Source organism: Salvelinus namaycush, chromosome 11 (assembly GCF_016432855.1).
Source record: "Salvelinus namaycush isolate Seneca chromosome 11, SaNama_1.0, whole genome shotgun sequence".
Taxonomy (NCBI): domain Eukaryota; kingdom Metazoa; phylum Chordata; class Actinopteri; order Salmoniformes; family Salmonidae; genus Salvelinus; species Salvelinus namaycush.
Window position 1 is genome coordinate 32,101,528 of NC_052317.1, and position 11,562 is coordinate 32,113,089.

An 11,562-nucleotide genomic window follows, 5' to 3' on the forward strand; every position below is an offset into this window, starting at 1 on the left:
CATGGGAAACAGTGTTTAACCTCTCTAGGGTACGCGGGACGGTAGCGTCCCACCTCGTCAACAGCCAGTGAAACTGCAGGGCGCCAAATTCAAAACAACAGAAATCCCATAATTAAAATTCCTCAAACATACATGTATTTTACACCATTTTAAAGATACACTTGTTGTAAATCCAGCCACAGTGTCCGATTTCAAAAAGGCTTTACGACGAAAGCAAACCAAACGATTATGTTAGGTGAGTGCCTATTCACAGAATAACACAGCCAATTTTCCAGCCAAAGAGAGGATTCACAAAAAGCAGAAATATAGATCAAATTAATCACTAACCTTTGATGATCTTCATCAGATGACACTCATAGGACTTCATGTTGCACAATACATGTATGTTTTGCTCGGTACATTTCATATTTATATCCAAAAATCTGAGTTTACATTGGCGCGTTACGTTCAGTAGTTCCAAAACATCTGGTGATTTTGCAGAGAGCCACATCAATTTACAGAAATACTCATTATAAATGTTGATGAAAATACAAGTGTTATGCATGGAACTTTAGATGCACTATTCCTTAATGCAACCGCTGTGTCAGATTTCAAAAAAGCTTTACGGCGAAAGCAAACCATGCAATAGTCTGAGGTCGGCGCTCAGAGCCCAATCAAGACAAAAATATATCCACCATATTGTGCAGTCAACAGAAGTCAGAAATAACATTATAAACATTCACTTACCTTTGATCTTCATCAGAATGCACTCCCAGGAATCCCAGTTCCACAATAAATGTTTGTTTTGTTCGATTATGTCCAAATTCCTCCTTGTTGTTCTAGTGTTCAGTACACTTTCCAAACTCACGACACGCGTGCAAGTCCAGCGGAAAGTACGGACGAAAAGTTTTTAAAAGTTATATTACAGTCCGTAAAAACATTACAAACTAAGTATTGAATCAATCTTTAGGATGTTTTTAACATAATTCTTCAATAATGTTCCAACCGGAGAATTCCTTTGTCTTCAGAAGTGCGATGGAACAGAACTCGCTCTCACATGAACGCGCATGGTCAGCGCATGTTTAGCTCATGGTATACCTTACTCAATACTCTCTCATTCGGCCCCACTTCACAGTAGAAGCATCAGACAAGGCTCTAAAGACTGTTGACATCTAGTGGAAGCCTTAGGAAGTGCAACATGACCAATATCCCACTGTATCTTCAATAGGGGCTGAGTTGAAAATCGACCAACCTCATATTTCCCACTTCCTGGTTGGATTTTTTCTCAGGTTTTTGCCTGCCATATGAGTTCTGTTATACTCACAGACATCATTCAAACAGTTTTAGAAACTTCAGAATGTTGTCTATTCAAATCTACTAATAATATGCATATTCTAGCTTTTATGGCTGAGTAGCAGGCTGTTTACTCTGGGCACGCTTTTCATCCGGACGTGAAAATACTGCCCCCTACCCCAAAGAAGTTAAACCCTTTACCATGAAGAACTGTGAAGTTATTTGGATTTTTATGATTTATCTTTGAAAGACAGAGTTAACATGTTTTTCAATCATTGCACCCACACTGCTCACACGCGTCTGCGTAGCCAGGCGCTAAAATAGAACTTGGTTCTATTTATGACGCTTGAAGCGCTGCAAGTCCCATCTTTCTCATCTCCTCATTGGTTTTTAGGAGCATATACCCACGTGGGTGATTGAAAGATGAACTGAGGTCCATACTCCAGTCGGTAGTGGCAATGCACCTTAAATTAAAGTTGGTTGCCAACCCCCATATAAAGTCTAAAGAAGAAGCCTGAAGGAGGTGCGATTTACTAGAAACAAACTCTGTTTACCCTTTTGTCGGTGTAGAGGACCTTGTGCATTTCAGGTAAAATAACAATCCAATGTTTATATCCCAGGACAAATTAGCTAGCAACAGCAAGCTAGCTAGCTAAATTGCCATAAATGTTGCCATGAATTGTTTTTTGACCTGTCCCCAAATTAATATAGTTGGTTCAGAGTTAATTTTTGATATTTCAACATGCGTGTCCTGATCGTGTCTAGACAAAATCAACCCGCGTCAGCATGTTGGTGGCAGAGCGGACACTGGAAGCTGAAGTGGTTACTGAAGTAGCCAAAGGTTTTTATAGCACTCCCAGGCAGTTCGGAAGCTGCAGTGCCTCTATCTTCTGGATCTGAAAAGATTGGATAGGTATTGAGGTTATGGTAATGCTCCACCTTGATTGGCTGGGTGGAATTTTTGGCATATTCTGCACACATTTCCAACCCACTCAAACCTATCAATACTCGGGTGGGGGGGACTAGGGGTTATTTAGATTAAGTATTTAGTTGGTCCTTTTCTCCCTCCTTTTCCAGTCCAACACCTCTAAGGTCTAACCCTGTGTTCTGTGTTCTAGGTATGGATGAGCGAAGCGGTTCTACCCCCTGGGCATCTGGAGAACAGAACAGCCCTTCCTTCAACCAGGGACGGGTAAGGGACACTGCACTTTTGTGTATATTTATTAGATTTTTTACCTTTAACTGGGCAAGTCAGTTAAGAACAAATTCTTATTTTCAATGATGGCCTAGGAACAGTGGGTTAACTGCCTTGTTCAGGGGCAGAACGACAGATTTGTACCTTGTCAGCCCTGGGATTTGAACTTGCAACCTTTCGGTTAATAGTCCAACGCTCTAACCACTAGGCTACGCTGCCGCCCCAATATATAGTGCAAGTGTATGTGGACACCCCTTCAAATTAGTGGATTCATCTATTTCAGCCACACCCATTGCTGACGGGTGTATAAAATCGAGCACACCTCCATGCAATCTCCATAGACAAACATTGACAGTAGGATGGCCTTACTGATGAGCTCAGTGACTTTCAACGTGGCACCGTCATAGGATGGCACCTTTTCAAGGAGTCAGTTCATCCATTTTCTGCCCTGCTAGAGTTGCCCCGGTCAACTGTAATTGCTGTTATTGTGAAGTGAAACATCTAGGAGCAACAATGGCTCAGCTGCGATGTGGTAGGCCACACAAGCTCACAGAACGGGACCGCTGAGTGCTGAAGCACGTTGCAACACTCACTACCAAGTTCCAAACTGCCTCTGGAAGCAACGTCGGCACATGAACTGTTCGTCGGGAGCTTCATGAAATGGGTTTCCATGGCCGAGCAGCCGAAACACAAGCCTAAGATCACCATGTGCAATGCCAAGCGTCAGCTGGAGTGGTGTAAAGCTCGCCGCCATTGGACTGTGGAGCAGTGAAAAACGCGTTCTCTGGAGTGATGAATCACGCTTCACCATCTGGCAGTCTGACGGACAAATCTGAGTTTGGAGGATGCCAGGAGAACGCTACCTGCCCCAATGCATAGTGCCAACTGTAAAGTTTGGTGGAGGAGGAATAATGGTCTGGCGCTGTTTTTCATGGTTTGGACTAGGCCCCTTCCAGTGAATTTAAATTTTAACGCTACAGCATACAATGACATTCTAGACAATTCTGTGCTTCCAACTTTGTGGCAACAGTTTGGGGCATGCCCTTTCCTGTTTCAGCATGACATTGTCCCCATGCACAAAGCGAGGTCTATACAAAAATGGTTTGTCGAGCTGTGTGGAAGAACTTGACTGGACTGCACAGAGCCCTGACCTCAACCCCATCAAACACCTTTGGGATGAATTGGAACACCAACTGCTAGCCAGGCCTAATTGCCCAACTTCACTAATGCTCTTGTGGCTGAATGGAAGCAAGTCATGCAATGTTCCAACATCTAGTTAAAAGCCTTCCTAGAAGCCTTCCTAGAAGAGTGGGGGCTTCTATAGCCGTAAAGGCGAGACCAACTCCATGTTAATGCCCATGATTTTGGAATGAGCTGTTCGACAAGCAGGTGTCCACATACTTTTGGTCATGTAGTGTATCAACATCGACATGTTCTTACACCGTGGATATCACTAATCCATAACCCTGATATCGTCCACCGGGGATATTACTCATCCATATGACTAATCTTATCTGGATGTAACAGATTGGTCCAAAGAGCTCAGAGGCACAGTGCGTTTTGCTTGTAGATGGTCATGTTGAATCTGTTTTAAGACACAGCATTTGATTTAAATTCTTCATCTTTCTTTTTGTCTGTTTCTTTCTCTTCTTCCCTCCAGGGTTATGGTGAAGGAACTCATTACAATGAGCATGAATGCCTGGCTTCCACCCCTATGTTCGGCTCAGGAATTGTGGGTAAGGAGATCTGAATATATTTCCTCCATCCTGGCCTATGTTTTAGATCTTGTATCTGGAACAGGTTCTCTCCCTGGCCTTCCATTTAATTGAGCTCAGCTGATTGGACGTCCCCATCATGACAAAGGGTGGGGGGGGTGAGGGGTTTAGGGTGGGGTTGAGGGGTTTAGGAGCACCCAAGCACAAACAAACCTCTCCCAAGGGATTAGTGTAGCATGTTTGTGTGTCTCTCAGCTGAGCTGTCAGGAGAGCAGAGATGGGGGTTAGGCTTTAATTACCCCCGGACCCTCTATAACGAGCCAAGTTGTTTTGCTCCTGTCTAAAGTCATAAATACAACCCTTCATATAGAGCACCTCACACGGCGGGCGGGTGGCAGATAAGGGGCGCCCAACTGGAGAAAGGGGAACAGGTCAGATTGGTTGTTAATGTGCTGGAGATGAGTGAAACGGCCTTTAAAGGTTTTTACCATGTCCTGCCCTGATTGTCCCTCTTTCTGTTTTTACAGGCAAAGCTGAGCGAGGACCCTACTCTTCTTTTGGAGCACAGGTAAAATCAGTCGCTTCTCTTCCAACTTGGTTTTTCGCTCTTGTGACTAGTTCTCCCATCTGTAGCTGTGGTCTCTTCAGCTGAGTGATTTTTATTGTGAATCTGCTCCCCTCGTCCTTCTCATCCTCTCCCCTGCTCCCCTCGTCCTTCTCATCCTCTCTCCTGCTCCCCTCGTCCTTCTCATCCTCTCTCCTGCTCCCCTCGTCCTTCTCATCCTCTCTCCTGCTCCCCTCGTCCTTCTCATCCCCTCATCCTGCTCCCCTTGTCTCCTCGTCGTTCTCGTCCCCTCTCCCCCTCGTCCTCTCTCAACATTACTATCTCTAGCAGTATTTGTGGGACTGACCTGGTCTTCTCTCCTCCTGTGTAGCCGGGCTTTATGCCCAGTGAGATGCCCATGCCCAGTCCTGATGCCCTGTCCCCCTCGGGTCTGAAGTCTGGCTCCCAGTTCTACCCCTCCCAGTTCAATCCTCGCAGGAGATCCACCCAGGAGAGCATGGGTAAGGACAGAAACCACATAATATTATCCCATAGAATGCAAGGGAGATGGAGCACACATTCCAATGTAGAATCGACATTCCAATGTAGAATCGACATTCCAATGTAAAGCAGTGTTCCAATGTAAAGCAGTGTTCCAATGTAAAGCAGTGTTCCATGGTGTTTCCTTCTGGTCATATTGGAGGGTGTTTTTTAATTCCAGTTCTATTTCTACTGCTAATGCTTACTGCAGTTGAATTACATGAAACAATTCATAGTGTCACCTAATTGGCAGGTCCGTGTAAAATCACATGGAATTCACGACCATATCCACTCCACTAATACTATTACTCTGTGAAGGAGTTGCTCTTTACTCTGGTGTATATGTAGGACTGTGATTACCCTCACTTCTCCTACTGATGTTTAAAATAACAACCAGAGAACTCTCACTTCTGCTAAACTAGCCAGGGGTTCAATGGGAGGAGCGGCGGGGTGACACCGTTGCATAAACACACTGGTTGGATAAGATAAGATTCCGTTTGATTAAGGCATTTATAAGGGCTCATAAAGACAGATATTCCTACCAGCACAGAGCTTACCTAATGGACAGCATGAATGAACCCATTCACAGCATGAATGAACCCATTCATCGATATGCCCGAACTGTTAACACTGCATTCATAACTCTGTTGTTTCATCTATGTACTCACTGTGTGTGTCTCCTCAGATGGCCAGCCAAAAAAGATCAGGAAAGTTCCCCCTGGCCTGCCCTCTTCAGTAAGTACTGCCCCCCTCTCCCACCATTACCTCCTCGTACCAGACTGCCACACCTTAGTCTGCCTATTGTCCCTGAAGAACACACACCTGTTTCGGATCTTTTGCCCCTTCCAACCCAAAATGAGCCCACCTACGCAAGAAACCTTGTCGCCCAACCATATTCAAACCTTTCCCCACTCACTCTCAGGAATGCTTCCTCATCTAAAACATTCACCCCACCCACTCCCTTACACACACATGTTCTGCATCCCCCATGCCTAAACTGCCTCCCAGCCCTCATTGTCAGTGTGTGTAATGTGGACGCACACCAATCCCCAGACTATAACCCCGGATTTTAGAACGGCAGCCAAACTGGCAGAGAGAGAGAGGGCCTCCAGCCCCACAGCTGTGTGCTTTTGCATTGCCAACGAGGTGAAAAAATCAACGGAGCCCCACTCATTCACCCATTCATTTATTTAGACTTCTGTATTTATAGTGGGTTTTATTTGTAGGCTATTTTATTTTATAGATGTGCATGCATTCCTTCCAGCCCAGCATTCTCACCCGTCCATTGCTTAAGGTAAAGAATGAGGCTTGATGACTTCACTAAACCTCCTCTATACAGTGTCGACTGTTCACCTTCCATATTTTTATTTTTATCCCCTCCCTCTTTTTTTCTCTCCATCTCCCTCTTGTGAGTTCTACTTGCTCCCACCCTCCTTTCTGTTTCTCTCTCACCCTCCCCCGTTCTCTTTTCCTCCAGCTCACTCTTTTTCTCCCTCCCCCATCCCTCTATCCCAGCTGCCTGTAGAGTTGGCTGCAGTCCAGGAATGGGCAGATGGCACAGTAATTAGGAGTGCATCTCTCCATTCCCTCTCCCCCTCTTCCTCTCTTCCTCTCACCCTCTATTCCTCTCTTCCTCTCTCTGTTTAATCAAATTAGAGAAACAACTTCACTGTGTAGGAACTGAGTCGTCTGGCCCATAGTTTTATTATCTCATGCCTGCCAGAATTGGGCTGATTCTGTGGCATCTGCTAGTTCACAACCTCAGGACCTTCACCTCTTTAGTGACATGCCAGAGACAACTATCAATTCTGTGTGATGCTCTGTAAGCCAGAGAGAAGACTGGATCATGTGTGTTAACCAGAACCAACTTGATAATGTGTGTAACACGCGGGCGCATACACACACACACACCACACACACTGGCACAGACACACCGTATACATCTCAAACCTAGCCGTAAGACCCTGAGATCACAGAGAAGAAACTTTGGGTTTATGGCTCCTTCTGAGCCAGTAAAGAATGAATTTGTTGTCTTGGTAACGGAACATAAGGAGTTATAAGGACTTGAGATATTGTTCTGGGTTAATGGCAGCCTCCCTGTCATTGGTTCAAGGCAGTTTACTGAACCTACATGCAGCAGATTGTACAGGAGCACACAGAGTTTCTTGTACTTTGTATAGGCTAGTTCATTTCATGAGTATAGGCTAAATAATCTAGAAAAGTATGTTTACACCGAGGTTAGCTGTAGTTAACATGTGACCAAAAGGCTACTTTACTATAACTGTGTGTGTGGAATTCTTGTCTGTTTAAAATCTGTTTGTTGTCTTAGTAACAGAACATCCCCTAAGAAAACCTTCCACACTGCTTAGTTCAATAGTAAAGACAAAGCCCCAGTGTCCTCAAATGCCACAGAGGCTGTTGATTTTGAATTAAGTAGTAAAAAGAGATAGTAAAAATGTACTCCTCAATTGACATACCAACCATTTGAGCAGTGTTCAATGTGTGTGTGGGTGGGTGGCCTAATCAAGACAGGATACAAGGTTTTGACCACACACAGTCTACTATTTCAGATCACTTGGGAATCATTAGAAAAGACCATGTTACAGACTCCAGCCAACCAAGCCATAGACACCAACAGGCTCCTGAAAAGCTTCTATCCCCAAGCCATAAGACTGCTAAATAGCTAACAAAATGGCTACACAGACTATCTGGGTTGACCCTTGTATTTTTGCACTTTCTATGCACACTCACAGGACTCTACACACTCACGCACACTGGCACTCCAACACACTCGCACATACGCTCACTTAATTTGCTCACACATTTATACTGATTGTATGCGAGTGTACAATCATCATATACGCTGCTGCTACTCTGTTTATCATATATCCTCATGTCTAGTCACCTTACCCTATACATATCTACAACCATAGATATATATATATATACACACACACACACACTCGCATACAATCATCCTATACACTGATGCTACTCTGTTTATCATATATCCTCATGTCTAGTCACCTTACCCCTATACATATCTACCACCATCACTCCAGTATCCCTGTCACCTTACCCCTATACATATCTACCACCATCACTCCAGTATCCCTGTCACCTTACCCCTATACATATCTACCACCATCACTCCAGTATCCCTGTCACCTTACCCCTATACATATCTACAACCATCACTCATCTATCCCTGCCACCTTACCCCTATACATATCTACCTCTATCACTCCAGTATCCCTGTCACCTTACCCCTATACATATCTACCTCCATCACTCCAGTATCCCTGTCACCTTACCCCTATACATATCTACAACCATCACTCATCTCTCCCTGTCACCTTACCCCTATACATATCTACCACCATCACTCCAGTATCCCTGTCACCTTACCCCTATACATATCTACCTCTATCACTCCAGTATCCCTGTCACCTTACCCCTATACATATCTACAACCATCACTCATCTCTCCCTGTCACCTTACCCCTATACATATCTACCTCTATCACTCCAGTATCCCTGTCACCTTACCCCTATACATATCTACCTCTATCACTCCAGTATCCCTGCCACCTTACCCCTATACATATCTACCTCTATCACTCCAGTATCCCTGTCACCTTACCCCTATACATATCTACCTCCATCACTCCAGTATCCCTGTCACCTTACCCCTATACATATCTACCTCTATCACTCCAGTATCCCTGTCACCTTACCCCTATACATATCTACCTCTATCACTCCAGTATCCCTGCCACCTTACCCCTATACATATCTACCTCTATCACTCCAGTATCCCTGCCACCTTACCCCTATACATATCTACAACCATCACTCATCTCTCCCTGTCACCTTACCCCTATACATATCTACCACCATCACTCCAGTATCCCTGTCACCTTACCCCTATACATATCTACCACCATCACTCCAGTATCCCTGTCACCTTACCCCTATACATATCTACAACCATCACTCATCTCTCCCTGTCACCTTACCCCTATACATATCTACCACCATCACTCCAGTATCCCTGTCACCTTACCCCTATACATATCTACCTCTATCACTCCAGTATCCCTGTCACCTTACCCCTACACATACCTACCTCCATTACTCCAGTATCCCTGTCACCTTACCCCTATACATATCTACCACCATCACTCCAGGATCCCTGTCACCTTACCCCTATACATATCTACCTCTATCACTCCGGTATCCCTGTCACCTTACCCCTATACATATCTACAACCATCACTCCAGTATCCCTGTCACCTTACCCCTATACATATCTACAACCATCACTCCAGTATCCCTGTCACCTTACCCCTATACATATCTACAACCATCACTCCAGTATCCCTGTCACCTTACCCCTATACATATCTACCACCATCACTCCAGTATCCCTGTCACCTTACCCCTATACATATCTACCTCTATCACTCCAGTATCCCTGTCACCTTACCCCTACACATACCTACCTCTATCACTCCAGTATCCCTGTCACCTTACCCCTATACATATCTACAACCATCACTCATCTCTCCCTGTCACCTTACCCCTATACATATCTACCACCATCACTCCAGTATCCCTGTCACCTTACCCCTATACATATCTACCACCATCACTCCAGTATCCCTGTCACCTTACCCCTATACATATCTACAACCATCACTCATCTCTCCCTGTCACCTTACCCCTATACATATCTACCACCATCACTCCAGTATCCCTGTCACCTTACCCCTACACATACCTACCTCTATCACTCCAGTATCCCTGTCACCTTACCCCTATACATATCTACCACCATCACTCCAGTATCCCTGTCACCTTACCCTATACATATCTACCTCTATCACTCCAGTATCCCTGTCACCTTACCCCTATACATATCTACCACCATCACTCCAGTATCCCTGTCACCTTACCCTATACATATCTACCTCTATCACTCCGGTATCCCTGTCACCTTACCCCTATACATATCTACAACCATCACTCCGGTATCCCTGTCACCTTACCCCTATACATATCTACCTCTATCACTCCAGTATCCCTGTCACCTTACCCCTACACATACCTACCTCCATTACTCCAGTATCCCTGTCACCTTACCCCTATACATATCTACCACCATCACTCCAGGATCCCTGTCACCTTACCCCTATACATATCTACCTCTATCACTCCGGTATCCCTGTCACCTTACCCCTATACATATCTACAACCATCACTCCAGTATCCCTGTCACCTTACCCCTATACATATCTACAACCATCACTCCAGTATCCCTGTCACCTTACCCCTATACATATCTACAACCATCACTCATCTATCCCTGTCACCTTACCCCTATACATATCTACCTCTATCACTCCAGTATCCCTGTCACCTTACCCCTATACATTTCTACAACCATCACTCATCTATCCCTGTCACCTTACCCCTATACATATCTACAACCATCACTCCAGTATCCCTGTCACCTTACCCCTATACATATCTACCACCATCACTCCAGTATCCCTGTCACCTTACCCCTATACATATCTTACCTCTATCACTCCAGTATCCCTGTCACCTTACACCCTACACCTACCTACCTCCATTACTCCAGGATCCCTGTCACCTTACCCTATACAGATCTTACCTCCTCACTCCAGTATCCCTACCCCTGTCACCTTACCCTATACATATCTACCTCCATCACTCAGTATCCCTGCCACCTTACCCCTATACATATCTACCTCTATCACTCCAGTATCCCTGCCACCTTACCCCTATACATATCTACCTCTATCACTCCAGTATCCCTGTCACCTTACCCCTATACATATCTACAACCATCACTCCAGTATCCCTGTCACCTTACCCCTATACATATCTACCCTCTATCACTCCAGTATCCCTGTCCACCTTACCCTCTACATATCTACCTCTCATCACTCCAGTATCCCTGCCCCCTACCCTATACATATCTACCTCTATCACTCCAGTATCCCTGTCACCTTACCCAATACATACACCCCTCACTCATCTCTCCCTGTCACCTTACCCCTATACATTCTACCTCCCATCACTCCAGTATCCCTGTCACCTTACCCCTATACATATCTACACCATCACTCATCTCTCCTGTCACCTTACCCTATACATATCTACCCCATCACTCCGTATCCCTGTCACCTTACCCCTATACATATCTACCACATCACTCCAGTATCCCTGTCACCTTACCCCTATACATATCTACAACCATCACTCAT

The 11,562-nt window shown here is 44.9% G+C and overlaps 1 protein-coding gene across 5 annotated transcripts in view; it reads left to right on the forward strand.

Annotated features, from left to right (window-relative positions):
* LOC120056022 (transcription factor E2-alpha-like) overlaps nt 1–11,562 on the forward strand; it is a 47,917-nt gene that overhangs the window by 18,636 nt on the left and 17,719 nt on the right. For all 5 annotated transcript variants that reach the window (XM_039004155.1, XM_039004151.1, XM_039004154.1 and 2 more), the window contains exons 4-8: nt 2,391–2,464; nt 4,128–4,203; nt 4,710–4,750; nt 5,118–5,247; nt 5,952–6,001. In XM_039004155.1, the coding sequence (XP_038860083.1) occupies nt 2,391–2,464; nt 4,128–4,203; nt 4,710–4,750; nt 5,118–5,247; nt 5,952–6,001 (371 nt within the window). The remainder of the gene's footprint in view (nt 1–2,390; nt 2,465–4,127; nt 4,204–4,709; nt 4,751–5,117; nt 5,248–5,951; nt 6,002–11,562) is intronic.